We start from the raw sequence: 18,342 nt of genomic DNA on the forward strand, positions 1-18,342 counted from the left end.
TTTATCTTTATGGCAAGGACTTTGTAGTCCGCACGGACCATGCAGCATTCCAGTTCTTTCTAAAAGTTGACCAGCCTTCCGGCTAGCTTTCATGCTGGCTGGAAAAGCTCCAAAAGTACTCATTCCGGGTAATTTACGGAAAGGTCTGCGGCACTCTAATGTGGACGCATTGTCCCGCTTGCCGCTGAGTGAACGTTGTGCATGTTCATCGGGCGCGGGCCACCAAAGCTTGGGGCAATGTTGAGTGATGCAGAACCGCCAAAGGTGGTCACACCTGGGGACAACATGTTGGGTCTCACGCAGGCCAAGTGGGGGCGGCTGCAGGTAGGGGATGTGCCATTGTCGAGCTTGCGGCACCGCGCTGAGTTGTGTGTGGGTGATATGTGCACCGGGCTATGCCTTCGGCAATGTATTGATAATTGTCGTTATCCATCGGGTTGGTTTGGATCACTTGCAGTGCGTTGTTATGCTAAGCACATCGGGATCATAATCTCCTCTCATTGCGGATTGTTCTGCGCTAATCACATAGTTGATTTAAAAAAGTATTAGCCAGGACGACTATCTTTTTTATAAGGGGGGAGGCGGGGGGTGTGATGTAGAGCGCGACCACAAGGGGGAATATCTGGGCCAAGGGTCAGAGAGGGGATCCATCTGGGAGTTCCCAAAACCAGCTGGAGAGTTCGAGAAAGGGGGCGTGGCCAGAGCGGAGCCACGGCCACGCTGGGAGGATATAAAGGAGCAAGGAACGGGGTTCTGGGCTGTCGTGGGGGGTCGGAGTCCTGGTCGTCGTCGCTGTTATCTTCGTCATCGCTGTCATCGCTTCGTCGTCATCGTCGCTAGATAGTCAGCCAGCTATCTAGTCAAGTCGGCGCCATCAAGCTAGACTGTCAGCGTTTTATTTCGTACTACCGAGTCGTAGTCGTGTGAGGAAATAAAGGAGAAGCCTCTACAGTTTATGTCTCCAGAGTCGTTCAACTACATACTTAACAATATTAAAACATTTAATTCCCACTCACAACCAACATCAGTGACGATAATCTGAATGGGTCCTGGGCCTCCCTTAGGTCAACTCGGCCTCAAATGAGTACCTGGTGCGGTGTGTGTAATCATCGCTACTGGTGAGTCAAAGGCGGCCTTCATAAGCGCTGTGAAGGCAGGCTATACGGGAGATCGTTGTCGTGTGTGTCTTTGTGTGCGTGTGCTTGCGTGCCCCCTCGTGTGTGTGCAATTGTTGGGATTCATTATGCGACTTCCGACAAGCAAGCCAGCGTCACCGGGAATCAAGGCAATTGAAGTTAAAACTGATTTTTCTTTCTATTTACCAACATTTATTTGGTATGTTATGTACAATATAGTATTTAATACAATATAACATGCAAATGTACAATGTACTATGAGATTAACAATATTTTCCTTTTTAAAACAGTAAATTTTTTTACAGCAATGAGTTATGTCCATTTAAATATAATACATTTTTGACGACCAACTTATAAACCGTTCTACTTATGAACAGGTCCCAGGAATGAAACCTGTTTATAAGTTGAGGGCTGCCCATATATTTTACAATATTAAAACATTTACTCCACCTGTCCACTTCTCCCACAACCACAGACCAACTCAATAAGAGCACGTCCGAACCGACGCAATCTCTTGCGGATGGTTAGTGATTTGAATTTGGGAATCTGCATTTTTTCTGCACTGTTCATGTCACTCTGCACCATGGCTTGCTTTTGTTCAGCATCGTGAGGCTTAGAGTCTGCCTTAACCGTGCTCTCGGACTCCAGGATAGGGTTAACAGTGTCGTCTGCGTTTATAGGCAGAGACAATATGGAGCCAATGCTCGTCTCGGCTCCATTTTGGGTCGTCTCATCGATTGCCTCAATTGAAATAAGAATTTCCTCAAAATCCTGAGGCTTGATGTCCACATCAATTCTGGTCTCCGACTCTGTAAGGGGGTCAGCAATTGATGCTTTATGAGACACAGCAGTGTTCAAATCTTCCACCTGAATGCTGCATTTTGTGGTGGATATTGAGCTAGTGGCTGTAGGCATCTCCACATCCAAATTGGTTCCGATGCTTAATGCAACAGAAGCAGAAGCCAGGAAGGTGTCAGTCCTTGGTTGAATGAAAGGGACTGGAATGGCAGCTGGAGATGGAAGGAAAATGGCAGTGGACACCTCAGTGGCCAAAATGGGTATTTCCACTCCGGAAGAGCTGCTGCAAAATGATGCGACTGGAATTTGGCCAGGAGAAGGAAGTCGTGAAATTGAGGGAAGGTGGCAAGGTGCTGGAGCCGGGATGGAGAAGTTGTTGGGGTCCGAATCCAGCCAGCATAATTTGTAGGGGTCCATTGTCTTGAAAGGGATGTTGTTGGGGTCCAGAGTTGGGAAGTGGAAGTTGCAGAGGTCCAGAATCGGAAAGGCCATCGTTGACGGAGCCAGGTGGGAGTTGATCTTGCATGCTGGTGCCTGGTGAAATCCAGGTGGTAGAGCTGGGGCTGCACTCATCCATGGTTGCTTGAGAGCACTTTCCGGAGTCAGGCGGTCATCTGGGTTCCAGCTGAAAACAAAGAGACAAGTACCGATGAGAAGATCAGCAAAATATACATACCCATATTACACATTATAGTGATACAATAAACGTACATCCACTTGATAAAGCATCTAAGGGTTTGCAGGTGAGTGAAGTTAGGAATGGTAAGTCCACGCTCAAAGTGTGCTTACACAACGTGTTATCGCTAAAATACAGTTCCTCCATTCGGGAACGGGCTTTCTGAGCGGTTCATGACAAACAACTTTATTCAGCTGCGTGGCTGAGCATTATGAGAATTCTAGATATATGCGCGGAATAATATAATGATATATAGTAGGCGGTGGCATTCCCTCATCACAGTTTTTTTTTCTTGCCATGGGATGACTGCAGGCTAATTTTATAGTGAAAATGTGCAAATATGCATGATTTTTATTTGTTTATCTCTGTAATGTGTAAACGGTAATTCATCGATAAATGCATTTTTTTATTAATGCAGAACTTTTCATAAAAGCATCAACTAGCGCATTAAATGAGGATACAGTACTGCATTTGCCCTTTCATTCTTGACCTAGTTTCTTCTGCAGAGAGATGCAAGATAGCTATACTTTGCAAAGGGGATGCATATTCCCTTATGATCTAGAAATTGACTGGAGTTTGTTACAGTTGAGAGAAACTCAAAGAGTGGGATACTCACCATAGGATGGAGCTGATGAAGTCCAGGAACAATGGGTCTCTCGTTTTCAGAAACTCCTTGAGCGGGCAACACTGAGGGGTCTCCTGCAGACATTCCTCGGTGAGTTGCCCAAAGAAGTCTGCAGTGGGTACAATCGCAAACGATGTCATGCATTAGAATATTATTCATGTGTACAAGGCTGTGATGTACAATTAAGTATGTGAAGGACGTGGGGAAACAACTCAACTTTCACGTCATTGTGCAGCCAGATGAGTGATGTTATAACACCTAATCGCATATTGAATATACAATTTGCAGTACTCACTGAAATACCGATGACCATGTGGTGCAGCGTGCAGCATCTCTAAGGGTGGTGTTCCCACAATCTGAAAATAAACGATACATTTGCTCTTATGTCACTGGATAGTTGGGAGGCGTTTTCTGTACGGACTTACATACATGGTTCATATCCCATTGATTTAATTATTCATTATTGAGTAATCACTTAAATTCACGTAAAATGAAGCTGTTTAAAATTGTATGTGTACTCAAAGTCAAATGAGCATCGAGGCTGCAGCCCTGAGTCAGTGGTAAAACTCCATTCATGTCACCGGTGAATCTATCTCTATGACGACCAATGTCGACTTCACAAAAAAATAGTACTCATTTGATCGACACTGTAGGGCTGAATAAACCCCTACCAGATTTGAACTCATAATCTTTTGCCGAACCAACATACAACAGCAACAGCCAGTCAAACACGGAACACTGATATCCGTACTTACATCGCAGTTAAATAAAAAAAAAGAAAATTAATGTTACCTTTGTGATGCCAGGGATCTCCTGAATCTTGCTGCGTATTGACAGCAGTCGTTTTCCGACAGATATCTCAGCTAGTATGCAACCGACAGCCCACATGTCAATTGATGTTCCAAACGGCTGGCCCAGCAAGACTTCGGGAGCCTTGTATCCGGGCGTACCAAAGCAATGATCGGCTGGAGAAAAATAAAAATACAATATTGCTTAGGTGGCCTGTAGGAGTCACAGTTTTACTAAAATAATCTCCAATGTGTTCGCACCCTGTCCTGCATGATATGTGACAGGACGTTATTTTACACGGAAGTGAACATTCCCAATGCACGGTTGTTAAATGGAGGTCGTAAGGAGTTGTGAGCATTCCCTTCATACCTCGTGTAGAGCTACCATGCACAGGCATCACTGCGTGAACTCTTGTAATATCTCCTATATTGACTTCATGTCAGCATCGTTCACGCAATTTGCATGAACGACGCGATATAAAATACAAAATTATTCCAGATAACAGGATCTGTAGAAAGATTTAGAAATGCGATGATGTGTATAAATGTATATAAAGTGTAACTTACGAAGTTCATATTCAAAAAAACTTCCTCCGAAGTCGGCCAATCGGATGGCTGCCGTGTGGTGATCTTTCACCAAGATGTTTTCCTGAGAGAATTAAGAAAACGGATGCATTTACATGTTTTGTATTTAACCAAATGAGAGTCTATTAAGGTGATCACTGTCTGCATGGAAGAATGGCGTCTATTTTGTGCACTGTCCATCTAACGTTATACGTGTAAATGCATTGTTTCTCGAGTCGGAAGCAGGGGGATCAATAACTCTCATAAAGATGATCCAATACAAAATCTTGCATTGAAGTTGTTCATGAAAACAAAACACTTATTATGAGAAGAATTGACATGGTGACTTCTCATTGGCGCGAACGGAGTTGTTCCGCAATGCAGGATGGTAAAAAAAAACTGAATAATTACGTACAGAAAGGAAAATAGGGTCACGGATAATTGGTGTTCCTGTGGACTCTACAGTTGCCATGGATAATGGGAGTCATAGGTAATATGATCACGAATAAGAGCTCTTCTGTATGAGGCAGCTGTGATGGGAATTAAAATGGCCACCACGTGGCAAAGAGCTACAGGTGCATGAGGCGCATACACTGCGAGATCTGTTTAAAAGATAACTGTAGAGGTACAGCCCTGCAATTATTTGCTCACTTAATTGGTCTTATACACAGCCAAATGTTTCAGAAGTTGTGGGAGTACCCACACTTTACCCCACCACTCGTGACGTTGTGATGAACTGTGGCGTACCTATTTATGCTTCTGGGTGTATATAGGTGGTGGGTGGGTGGTTGGAGAGTTGGGATTTCAGAACCTGTCCACTGTTGTAATTGCCATGCCGGGAGATCAAATTGAATCGATTCCCTCTGGATTTAACGTCTAGTGTGCTATCCATTAGACCGTGGCAGCGTCCCTTAGACCTGCTTAATTCCTCTAAAATAAATGTTATGATAAACCCTTACCAGTTTGAGGTCCCCATGGACTACGCCGTTCTTCTTCAGGAAGGCCAGCACTTCCATCAGGGACCGGGCATATCTCTTGACGGAGGACAGAGTAAACGCTCCGTTCGCGTTCGCCACGTCAAAGAGGCTGCCCGTGCTGACAAGGGAAAACGTACAACACACACAGTGCAACATGGTTAAACACAGCATCAAGCACAAAGGCACCAGCACATCCACACATGCACGGCAAGTCCTAGAACACTAAAGGTGAGGTAAGACATTCGAGGTGTAACAATGCATGGAATACGTGCTGACTGCAGATAGCTTTTTTTTTAACAAACTGGTTATGAAATGGTTAATGCAGCTGCTTCTTAACAATGCAGTATAGCATAGCTTATTTATTGAGCACTGATCTAGATTAAGCAGCTGCCAAGCTTGTAGTTGTGCACATCCTGTAAGTGCCACGGTTGTAATGGACTTGGTGTTCTTACCTGATGTAGTCCAACACGAGATAATGGTAATCTCCCACGACAAAGTCTTCCTCAAGCCGGAGGATGCTATTGTGTCTCAACATCTTGAGGAAGCCAGCCTCGTTATATGCTTCCGCGTCCGTGATGCTGCGTGAAGAAATACAAACACTTCTGAGAATTTCGATTTAAAGGTTTCGTGACTGCAGGGATTCATATTCTTGGTTCTTTCGGTAAAGTCACGTAGAAGGGAAATAATAAAATAAAATAAAAATCTCTCACGACGTTTCGATTGCAACACAAGCAATCATCATCAGGTGTGAAAACCACGGTAAGGACATTTCTTGCTGTGGTTTCTTGCTGTGGTGAGAATTAATATATTTTTTATTTTATTATTTCCCTTCTACGTAACTTTACCGAAAGAACCAAGAATATACTTCCGAGAATGTCGGAAATAGGATCATTATTATTCTTGCCTCTTGTCTCGGTAGGCACACGTGAGTTTGTGTTGCAGGAAAACTTTCCAGTGAAGATTGTGAAGCACATCATGACTTGGTCTCTCTCTCTCACCTTAATGTGACGTCAATCTTCTTGAGGGCCATCTCCTTGCGGTTCCTGTGGTCCCAGCATCTGAACACCTCGCCAAATGTTCCTTCACCCAGTTTTTCCAAAACCGCATAGCGATTGCTGAGGAGATTTGTCGCCATCTGGTCAAGAGGGAGTGGTGAAGAAGAGTGCGAGCAATCAGTACAGGTGGCCGTTTCGACAGTAGCTTCCTAACCCCTCATTACTCTTTAAATTGAAATCAGTTTCAATTAAAAATCCACATGGGGTTAACTCAAACCGGCATGCCCCCTGGGTTCATACACACGTGATAAAGCTAAAGCACAGGCATAGGTATGCAGTACAGACAGGACATGAATACGTCTGTCCACCATCTCCACTCTTCAGTTTTCTCTTTCCCTCTTCGCCATCCCAGTTATTTCACCCAGAAAGCATCACTGACTTTTTCTCAGGATTGTGCTGCTGCATTGGGATGTTTGAGCAAATTCCATGAATGAGAGTTTTGCTTCGTATTGGAATGAAACCAGAGAATCGAGAGAAAAAACACATCGTGGAGATAACATTTACAAGCTCCACACTGATGGGTTAATTCCCCGAGTCTCTGAACCAAACTCTGTCCGGCGTTCCTATCCACTGGCAAAGCGCAGACCTCCCGTGCATATATGTGCCCGTGCATATTTCAAACTGCGGTCTATATCATTTGCCATGTTTTCATAAACAAAAACTTTCGTTTAGTGAGAAAAATATGCTGCTATTGTGGTTTTATATAGGCACGGGAGGGGGAGGGATGGAGTGTGGCTGGAGGAGTTAGACACGGGAGGTGGGGGGGGAAGGAGTTTGGCTGTAGGAGTTAGGCACGGGAGGGGGGTAGAGGAGGAGTGTGGCTCCCCCCGCCCCGTGCCTAACCCCTACAGCCAAACTCCTCCCCCCCCCCCCCGTGCCTAACCCCTACAGCCAAACTCCCCCCCCCCCCCCGTGCCTAAACCCTACAGCCAAACTCCCCCCCCCCCCCCGTGCCTAACCCCTACAGCCTAACTCCACCTCCCCCCCCCCCCCTCGTGTCTAACCCCTACAGCCAAACTCCACCTCCCCCCCCCCCGTGCCTAACCCCTACAACCAAACTCCTCCCACCCTCCCCCCCGTGCCTAACTCCTACAGCCAAACTCCTCCTCCCCCCCCCCCCCGTGCCTAACCCCTACAGCCAAACTCCTCCCCCCCCCCCGTGCCTAACCCCTACAGCCAAACTCCTCCCCCCCCCCCGTGCCTAACCCCTACAGCCAAACTCCTCCCCCCCCCCGTGCCTAACCCCTACAGCCAGACTCCTCCCCCCCTTCCCGTGCCTAACCCCTACAGCCAAACTCCCCCCCCCCCCCCCCGTGCCTAACCCCTACAGCCAGACTCCTCCCCCCCTTCCCGTGCCTAACCCCTACAGCCAAACTCCCCCCCCCCCCCCGTGCCTAACCCCTACAGCCAAACTCCTCCCCCCCCCACCCGTGCCTAACCCCTACAGCCAAACTCCTCCCCCCCCCCCGTGCCTAACCCCTACAGCCAAACTCCACCTCCCCCCCCCCCCCCGTGCCTAACCCCTACAGCCAAACTCCCACCCCCCCCCCGTGCCTAACTCCTACAGCCAAACTCCCCCCCCCCGTGCCTAACCCCTACAGCCAAACTCCTCTGTCACCCCCCTCCCGTGCCTATATAAAGCCACAACAGCAGATACTTTTTCTCACCTGAAGACGGCCGCCTGTGTTGCGACCGAAACGTCCGATACTTGTAATTTTGGTATATATCATAGCTTTATGTTTTCTTTAATAAATACATAGGTTATTATTACCTTGCGTTGAGAAGAAACAATCTCTTGAAGTTTGGGAGACTCGATTTTGCTGCTCGCAGCCGTCGTGGTGGCCCAAACCCGCTCCAGGTTGTCGTCACCAATTTAGGTTTGTGACGTCACAGAAAAATCGCCCTGCCCACGTGACGACGCTCAGCTGCACAGCCCCTCCCCCTTCAGGCGTAGCCACGCCCCTCCAGCTGTAGCCCCGCCCCCTCTCACGCCACTCCCCCAACACGGGCCCCGCCTCTATGGGCACGTCTGTTGTACATTGACGCCCGCGTTCTCTATCCATGTTCCCCAACTCTGTACATTTGTAAATATATACATTGCGAAACATTTCTGAACATAGATTTTAATCTATATAATTCAGTGAATGCATTGTGAACGGAAATATAGCTATTAATATGTATATCCCTGCTAACAGCGTCAGTTATATTTTAAAAATATATAATGATACAACTTTTTTGCGAAAATTTAAATTATTGTGTTAGAGTTCTACCAGTGATAATTTATCTAAATTATATGCGCTATGAAGAAGGGCCATTTCGCATACTGTCCGTTTTCAGCGGTGTTAATGACGAGTGTGTAGAGTTTTGTTTCGTGTTCATTTTTGTTTGGTTGTTTTGGCTCTAATTTCTATTTTCTGCACCGTTGTACATGTACATGTTTTCACTTTATCGCTTTTGTCATGTTGGTGACCCAGGTCTTGCGCTCTTCTCACCTGGTGAACCTAAACTTCAAACCGAATCAACGAATCGTTATTTCTTTACACATCGATAGTCACCCCTATATCTTGTTCAACTTTTTTATACCTTAATTGTGTAACTTAATTATGATCCAAACTTGATTTGAAGCTTTCGTGACTGGATGAATTACTCTTTGGTTCTTTCGGTAAAGTCGTGTAGAAAGAAAAGAAAATAAACAATAGAATATGACATTCCGTTTGCACTACAAGCAACCGTCATCAGGCGTGAATGAATGCAAGCTCGGAGAGAGACACACATACAGAGAGAGAGACAAACACAGAGAGAGAGGCACATGGGGGAGAAACACATAGAGAAACACATGGGGGAGAGACACGCAGAGAGACACACACAGAGACACAGAGAAAAGTAAATTGTGATCCGTCTGAAAAAAATCCACCCAAGCTGACTTCTGCTGCGAGGAATATTATTGTTAAACAAGTTTACGCTTTGTGCACGATTTTTCATGCAAAGCAGTTGTTTTTGCACTCAAAGTGTCTGCTTTAGTTTTATTTTACGACACTTCGTTTTTCTTGGTTCTTTCGGTAAAGTCACGTAGAAGGGAAATAATAAAATAATAAAAATATAAAACAAAAATTGTCACGACGTTTCGACTGCAACACAAGCAATCATCAGGTGTGAAATCTACAGCAAGAAAATTTGAAATAAAAAAAAACAAGATTTATTCCTGTGGATTTCACACCTGATGATGATTGCTTGTGTTGCAGTCGAAACGTCGTGATACATTTTTTTATTGTTTTATAGTTTTTATTGTATTATTTCCCTTCTACGTGACTTTACCGAAAAAAAACAAGAATATGAATCCCTGCAGTCACGAAAGCTTTACATCAAAAGATACTTCATTTGTTTTGCTTTTGGATGACCTCCTGGTCACTTGCAAACGAGACTCAACTTGGCCTCTTGATCGTTCTCCTCTCTCGGTTGCAAGAAAGCAACAGCAATATATTGTTATTTATAGTAACTCACTTACCTCTTTTGTATTTTACACTCCTATCGGTCTTTGTAATCTATATTTGAAGTTTCCGTGACTGCAGGGATCCATACTCTTTGGTTCTTTCGGTAAAGTCACGTAGGTATAAAATAAAATAAATCACGACGTTTCGATTGCAAACACAAGCAATCATCATCAGGTGGGAAAACCACAGCAATATTTTTTTGCTGAAGTGGGAGAGAGAGTTTCCGTGGTAAGAGGTTGACCCTGTCCCTACTTACAATCTGTTTAAAAAGAGCTTCATAGCTCATCGGATTTAGTTTGTCATTCCCCACACACCTCCAATTAGCACGATTGGCTACGAACGGTGCGAAATAAGTCCAACATTTCCACATCATACCTGTTAACCTCTCATCAGTACCTACCTTATTACTGACCAATTCAGACCTTATTGGTCACCCTGTGCCCTTATACATCTCAATGTTCATCCTACAAAGTCCAATCACAAGGTAGAAACACAAACATACCGACATTGCTTTTGCCCGTATTGAAACGGCTGTACGCCGTATGGACCTAAACACTCAATTTGCCTGTACTGTACAAGAATACGGGGTAAGCCATATGGGGTTGACAGTCTCAACATAGTTAAATATCAGAAGCGTCCGTCACCAGTGGGCAAGTGCCCACTTCAGCAATTGTTTCTTGCTGTGGTTGCCCCACCTGGTGACGGGCGCTTGTGTTGCGCCCGAAACGTCGTCATTTAATTTATTTTATTTTATACCTACTAAGAATAGTTATAGACTTTACCGAAAGAACCACGAAAACTTCAAATCAAGATTTAATAACGGACTCTGAACTGAAAACTGCCAAATCGAATCGATTCCCTAACCGAAATTGACCACCGTCGATTCCCAAAGTAGGAATCGATCCACGTTCTGTTCCTTAGGTTCAGCGGAGCAGTCCTCACCCACTGCCCGGGCTCCCTGCAAGCATGGATCTGCTCGGCTCCATTCTGAGCTCCATGGAGAAGCCGCCCAGTGTGGGCGACAAGGAGTCGCGCAAGAAAGCCCGAGGTATCTCCCCGTGGCGGACTCCACCTCTCACACCCAACTCCTGCGCTCCTCAGCGCCGGCGTTCGCGGGGTCGCTGTGCGTGCGGCCTAGCTTTCCGCGGTGCCTACGCTCTTGCCTGGACGCTGCGGCCGGGCGAGGCGCACGACCTGGCAGGGAAAACATTGTAGCGATGGGGGTGGGGGGAGTGTTGGAACGGGTTTCGCTTCTCTCACATTCGTCTCTGTGTCGAGAGTTCTGTAACTTGTTGCTACGGGTGGTCAGGCACTGGGGGCTAGGGTGTTTTGGTTACTCCAAATCAATTACCTCATCTCGTGCGCAACATGCCTTAAACGGATCATCCGTGTAACAAATCAAATAATTTCAAATTCAAATGTGTTTTTCAGAGTTACACTTTTCCACACTCTGATTTGTTATGTTAGTCCTGAGTCTTGCACGTTTAATCCCACGTGTCTCTGTGTTTCTGGTGCTTTTGTTGTGTTAGGGGCATTGGAGGTTTGGTTGTGTTGGTATTGTTGTATGTGGTGTAATTGTGGGTTCGTGTCGTGGTGATTGTTGTGCCGGTGGTGGTGATCCGTTTGTTGGGTTCGCAGAACAGGCAGCCCGTCTACAGACCCTTCAAGATCAGGAGAGGAAACACAAGGCAGAGTTCAGGAAACAGGTGTGTGTACTAGTTCACTTGCGCACCAGATAGTGGCATAGAACAGTGCGAAGGGGTTGCTATTGCACTGGGGCCCATGGGCTGGAAGGGCCCATGCACCAGGATACGAAGAGGGAAGACAGACAGGGGCTTGTGCAGGCATCTTTAAGACAAACACATTTACATCCCTTTGACAGTCAACTGCTCGAGTAAGATCTCCCCTGCTATGCTCGACCTTGACCACCATATTTTCTGTCGCTGGTCAATGCAGATTGGGGAAGGAATTGCCCAAGACCAGTTCAAATAATTATCACTTGCCTCTTATGTCAGCCGGAAATCTAACCGAGGTCACCAGATTAATTGCGTAGTGAACTAACCACTGTGGTACTGCCCCACTCATATTCCATCAATATTTTTCCATGTGTGAGATGAAAGTGCGCAAAGAAGCATGGGGATGTGGATGCTTGGAATTGCACTGAGAGACAGGAAGAGGAACACATGGATCAGAGAACAAAAGAGAATAAGAGTCCATGGACTCTCAAGAATATAGTATTTGGAAAGCTCACACTGAAGGGATGCTGGCCGATGGTGGAGGTTGGTGATCGAATGGCAACCAGAGGAGTTGGAGAAATGAGATTAGCTCATGTGCAGGAGCGAATTGGATTGTAGCATTGCAGACAATGAAGGAATGTGGGAAGGCCTTCATCTTGCAGCGAATAGATAAGAGCTCATTAGGTTATTTACATTTAATGTTTTATTTTTTAAGTTGCTTTTCATGCCAGTAAAACTCCAATTTCTCTATAACATGTCCTGAGATGAAGGTATTCTCACAGTGTTACTATGTTGTGTCAGAGATTAGCTCTGGAAGATTACCCCGAATTCCTTCTGAATCACCTCCTAAGTTTAAAGTTTATTGTAATGTGTTACACAGGTAATCCCATTTAACCAGTTTCCTGGCTATTTTACAAGGGAGATCCATCGTGCAATGTGTGAGCACAGCAACAACAAAAACAAAACCTCAATATTACAGAGAATAAATACAGGATCATTAAGGGATATTGCACAACTAACGATCAAAGTATTTGACTTTCGTTAACGAAATACACACAAGTTAAAACAGTGCAATTGTAATATTAAAATGCTATTTAGAAGTACACATAGGCTCTATATTTCCATCTAATAGTGACAACACACATACATCGAAAAAGGTTTATCCATACTTGGGACTCCATTTTATGCCCCACAAATAGTATTAGTTGCATATCAAATAAACCAACATTTGGTTTATTTTCCGAGTTTAAATAACATGGACTAAGTTCAACTTTAATTTAATATGGTGGGTTTTTTGTGCAGTCATTGGTGACCAGGATGATAACATGAATGTACTAGACTTGAGGATCTGATTGAATAATCGTTTAAACTTGTAACATGCTCACTCTCGAAAAGAGAGAACGACTCTTGAGGTGTGAGGAACCATAGACAACCAGTAAATTCAGCCAGTGACAAATTCCCCCCCCCCCAAACTTCTGTAGTCCCCTGTATATTAAGGTGTTATCGGCCAATGATTTAGTCGTAACGTGTGGGAGGAGCCAGCCTGGTGTATCTTACACAACATCCTGTAAATTAGATTACCGTACTATTATTGTATACTCGTATCTCTCTCTGTCCTTCCCTTTCTCTTTGCCTCTCTCTCACTTTCTTCCTGTTTCTTTCTCCTTATCTCAATTTTTTTCCCTGTGCCTTTTTCTCACTGTTGGTCCCTCCCTCTGTGACCCACCTGTGCTTTCCCCCTATCCAATTATTTTTCCTTTTCTCTCGCCATCCTTTATTGATGTGTCTACTCTTCTCTCATGTTGTGCCCCTTTGTGTTAAGTGTCTCACCCTCTCTGTCTGTGCCTCTCTGTGTGTCTCTTCCTTCCATTATCATGCCTTTCTCTGTTTCTTTTTGTCTGTGTGTTTACCTTTTTATTTCTTTGTCTCTGTCTGGGTTAGATGGAGGCACGAGTGACCGCCTTCATAAAGGACAGCTCTGAGAAGAAGAAACGCTTTGAGCCAATGGGAAAGCTGGAGCGCAGCATACTGTACGCATTGCACCGTACACAAAACATATCCTTGTCCGTCTCCTGATATCAATGAGTATCCCTGTGCATTTTCCTGCATCTCCGTGCATACATATGTATGCCGGTGGCCCTCTATATCCTTGTGTGTCCCTGTGTATTGTTGTGTTCCTTCACATCCTGTGCATTCCTGTTTGCCCCTATCTATCCCCTGTGAATTCCCGTGCATCCCCACTTTGTGCCTGTGTGTCCCGTTGTGTCTCCATATGACCCTCCACACGTGATCACATGTCCCCTTTGGCTCCGTGCATTTCTGATTGTCACCGAGTGTGACCGTGTGTCCCATTTGTACGCAGTGGTGTTTCACGTGTACCTACTTTTCTTTACGTGCGCTATATTTGATACTTTCCCACCTGTTCCCATGTGTTCCTCATGCATTCCAAAGTGTCCCCATGTCTTTCATGTTTTCCTCCACGTCTTCATACATCCCCACGTGTCATCAAATATCTTGTCGTCTCCCTGCACATGCAGGCACGATGTGGCGGAGGTTGCGGGGCTGGCTTCGTTCTCGTTTGGCGATGACGAGGAAAGCCGACACGTCATGGTCTTCAAGAAGGTGTGGCGCGAGTGTGGCGACATCCATAGCAGTGGCCAGTGGCATAGCTGTGTTGAACTTCTTTGCACCATACGTAGCCAACCGTGCTAATCGAAGGTGTGCAGGCGGTGCAATTGCACTGGGTCCCATGGACCAGAGGGGCCCAGGTGTCAGCCTACGAAGAGGGGAAAATTGAACGAAAGGCCTCATTTAATGCCTTGCACAAGGGCCCATGCCAACCAGGCTACTCCCACTGATGGTGGTAATGCTGCTGATGATGGTGGCAGTGTTGGTGATGTTGACTTCACTTGTGATTGTGGTGGTGATTATGATTATAGTGGTTACATGTCCCAGCGGTAGCACGTTTGCCACTTTTGGCAGAGGTTCATGATTCAAATCCAGTGGCCGCCCTGTTTATTACTCCACGTGTATCAACTGTAAGAATAGTAAACGCCGTCTGCTTCACAATGCACGTTAAAGATCATGTGACGTCATTTGCAAGAGTAGGCCATTGTGTGCTGATCTTATGGTCCATATTGAGTGTAAAGAAGAGTAAGTGAGCTTGTCTTCTTGGTTCTTTCGGTAAAGTCACATATGTAAATTCCTTTGTCAAGGCGCTCTCCTCCTCTAACCCAGCTTAAATATACGCTGCCAAGCTTGGTGGTGTTCATTCAGACGCTGTCTTTCCGACAGCCCTGTTCTTCACCTGTGGACGGCTGCTTGCGTTGTGGCCGAAACGTCGTGAGAATTGTATTTTATGATGTTAATTTTTTATTATTTTATTATTTCCCTTCTACGTGACTTTACCGAAAGAACCAAGAAGATGAATCCAAGCAGTCACGAAAGCTTTAAATCGAAATTTAAGTGAGCTTGGTGAGGATATGTTGCTCGAACAAATGATGGCTGGTTAATGACACTCAAACATGGAGTGGCAGCAAAAGGAGGGAACGTGCATGAGAGTACATGTACCACAGAGATGGAGTGAAGAGATTGGCTTGTGTGCAGGAGCTAGGTGGAATGTTCTCAACTAAACTTTTTTTATTTTACCAGGTAAGGCCTACTGAGCTGTATAGCTCTTTTGTCAGAAGTGACCTGGCCACAAATGTTAGCTTAGCGAAGTGGCTTATCATGTGTTGATGTTGGTAAATGGTGTAAATAATGATGTTGATGGTGGTGACATTAATGGCGATCGTGATGTTAATGGTGGTAATCGTGATGTTGATGTTTCTGTAGGAGTTTGCGCCATGTGATGATGAGCTGGAGGCGTACAGACGGGGAGAAGAATGGGACCCTCTGTTGCACCAGCTCAAGCTGCAGGTCTCCCTTCACCTCCCGCACCGTCAACCCACATGTCCGCCACATGTCTCTGTGGTTAGATCACTTGACTCGCAACCCGGAGGTCGCAAATCCTGGTTGGGGGTCAACAACCCATCGTCATCATCGTGATCTTCATGATCGTCATCTTTCTTAGAATCGTCATCGTCCCTCAATGGCTAAAAGATGAGTGCCGCCCTGTGGTGGCAAGTCAGAAGGGGTCATCTTGAGGAGATGCGGGACTAGCAGCACATGAGGGTGAAAACTCATGATTGTGCGAGTGCGTGTGTGACCAGGGGCATGTCTTTGTGCGCTTGGTATGTGGGGAGCGGTAGTGCAGCAGTTGGCGCGCTTTGATATGAACCCAAAGAGGAAAGTTTGATTCACAATCATGGCCATCATTGGTGACGGATATCTGAACTGGTTGTGGGCCTCCCCTAGGTCTACTCGGCCTCAAATGAGTACCTGGCACGGTGTGCAAAGAAAGGCGACCGGACTTGATGCTGTGTCCACCCAACCCCTCGTGCTTGCTAAGAACATTTACTTCAACAGTCTGTTGATGACAATATGGGGGGGGGGGGTTGTGTCTGTGTACAGGAACGAAAGCGGCTGGAGGAGGAGGAGGCGGCAGGGAAAGCCGAGGGGCCGGGGACGGCAGCTCCGGAGCCGCAGCTCAACTACCGAGACAAATACCGGCACCTGATCGGCACGGAGTCAGCCGAGCAGGCGGCACACACGCTGCACGCTAACGTCGCCTACGGCTGTGGTGACTGTCTCATTCGCACAGCAAAGACATATCCCCCGTATAGCCTTAACAGACTGTTGGGGCAAGTACTGTTGGCAAGCACCTATGAAGGCCAACATGGCACATGAGGATGTGGTGTGGCTAACATCATTCCCAGCCACCTTTGTCTCCCCAGTGCCGATGTGTACACACCGTACTAGGTACTCTTTTTAAAGCGAAGTTCACCTAGGAGTGGCTCAAACCGGTTTGGATATCACTCGCCACTGATGTTAGCCAAAGCCGGCAATGGAACTCGGCGGGTAAGATTTGTAGCGCAGTGCACTGACCACTGCACCATCACTCCACACATATAAGCAACATCCAGCATTCGTCACTCTGTGGCAGTGCATACTGTGCACCAACTTGAAATTACGGTGGCATTTAGACATTTTGTAAATGCAAGATGCATTGTAATGATTGGCTTCGTACCACTTCCCTCCTCCTGTAGTGCCCACGGTGAACAAGCTAGACAAGCGCTCCATCGAAGAGGCCATGAACGACATTCGGGCCAAGAAAAAACTGCGCGCGGCCAACACGGCTGAGCCGAGATCGGCAGAGTCGAGCGGCACAGAGTCGAGCGGCGTCGAGACGAGCGTGGTCGAAACGACCGTGGTCGAGACGACCGTGGTCGAGACGAGCACAACTGACACAAATGCTGCCGAGCCAAGCGGGGTGTAGACACACTGGGACACGCAGGAAGGCGCAGCGAGACACGGATGAACGAGGGGGACATGCAGTGATACACAGGGACGAACGGGGACACGCAGAGATGCAGAGGGATGCACAGGCTCGTGCAGAAATGTGCGGCGAGCCATGGGCATACACAGACACGTGGACACACTGAGTCTCGACACTGGTTCACATTGGGACATGCAAAAACTTAACTTGAATAGAGAACTAGCAGAGACAATTGAAGGATGGAGTGGGACTTGCAGTGGCACAAATGGACTCAATTGATTTAATAAAGACTGGGCATGCAACTTATCAATTAAAATCACGATCAATTCATTGAATTGCATCTACTGTATAGGAATAGTTTTTTCTTTCAAAAAAAATTGTTTAAAGACTTTAGCCAATCCTCTGCTGGATGATGGCATCCTCACGCCATGTCAACCATGGGGTTATAAGAATAGGATTTCCCCCTTTTTTCTGGCAACAAAAATGAAACCTTTTTACGAGGAATCATGTTTGCATTAACCACAATACTTGTGGTCAGAATGCAAACAAAAAAAACACACTGATCATTTATGCATTGTCTTTGAAACTGATTGGTCCACACCAGAGACAGCTTTCTTTCGTCTCAAACGGTGCTAGACCAGAGGATGTCAAAAGGGGTTGTTTGATCATATTTCACCACACTGCTCAGTTCGGGTTGGTTAATGGGAAGGTGCACTAAAGGACCGGTTTAGATATCACTCGCCACTGATGACAGCCATGTCTGTGAATCGAACTCCGGTCTACGCGTTCATAGCATTATACGTGAACCACCGCTTCCCCTTAATTCCTATACATCGAATGTACAGCAGAAATCCAGTCATCTACGTTGATGTTGGAAAGGGGGGGGGGGGACCATATCAATGAGCATCCTGTAATTTGCGGCACACTGCAGAGGTTAGAGAAAATAATGCACGAGTTATTTTCGCACCGGCGCAGTGTGCCACGAATCTTGGGGAAAAGAGCCACGCGATTAATCTACAAATAATTAGCAGATTACAGGGTAAATGCGCAAGTGGCTAATTTAATCCACGGTAAATTTGCAGATTAGGAGGTTACATGTTTTCTTAGACCAAAATGGCC

At 46.0% G+C, this 18,342-nt stretch overlaps 1 protein-coding gene across 1 annotated transcript; it reads left to right on the top strand.

Moving 5' to 3' along the window:
• Positions 1–11,020: 11,020 nt before the first annotated feature.
• SPAG7 (sperm associated antigen 7) lies at positions 11,021–17,526 on the top strand. The gene is made up of 7 exons (XM_078595590.1): positions 11,021–11,158; positions 11,749–11,816; positions 13,788–13,876; positions 14,384–14,468; positions 15,681–15,764; positions 16,359–16,527; positions 16,994–17,526. The coding sequence occupies exons 1-7, from the start codon at positions 11,077–11,079 to the stop codon at positions 17,221–17,223; spliced, it is 807 nt and encodes a 268-aa protein (XP_078451716.1). The 5' UTR covers positions 11,021–11,076; the 3' UTR covers positions 17,224–17,526.
• Positions 17,527–18,342: the final 816 nt, after the last annotated feature.

This window comes from Lampetra planeri, chromosome 6 (assembly GCF_965212315.1).
Source record: "Lampetra planeri chromosome 6, kcLamPlan1.2.h2, whole genome shotgun sequence".
NCBI lineage: Eukaryota > Metazoa > Chordata > Hyperoartia > Petromyzontiformes > Petromyzontidae > Lampetra > Lampetra planeri.

Coding starts and splice junctions, on each gene's coding strand:
- SPAG7 (XM_078595590.1), top strand. CDS start 11,077: ATGGATCTGCTCGGCTCCATTCTGAGCTCCATGGAGAAGCCGCCCAGT. Junction 11,817..13,787: donor AGGCAGAGTTCAGGAAACAG/GTGTGTGTACTA, acceptor TGTCTGGGTTAG/ATGGAGGCACGAGTGACCGC. Junction 15,765..16,358: donor TGCACCAGCTCAAGCTGCAG/GTCTCCCTTCAC, acceptor GTCTGTGTACAG/GAACGAAAGCGGCTGGAGGA.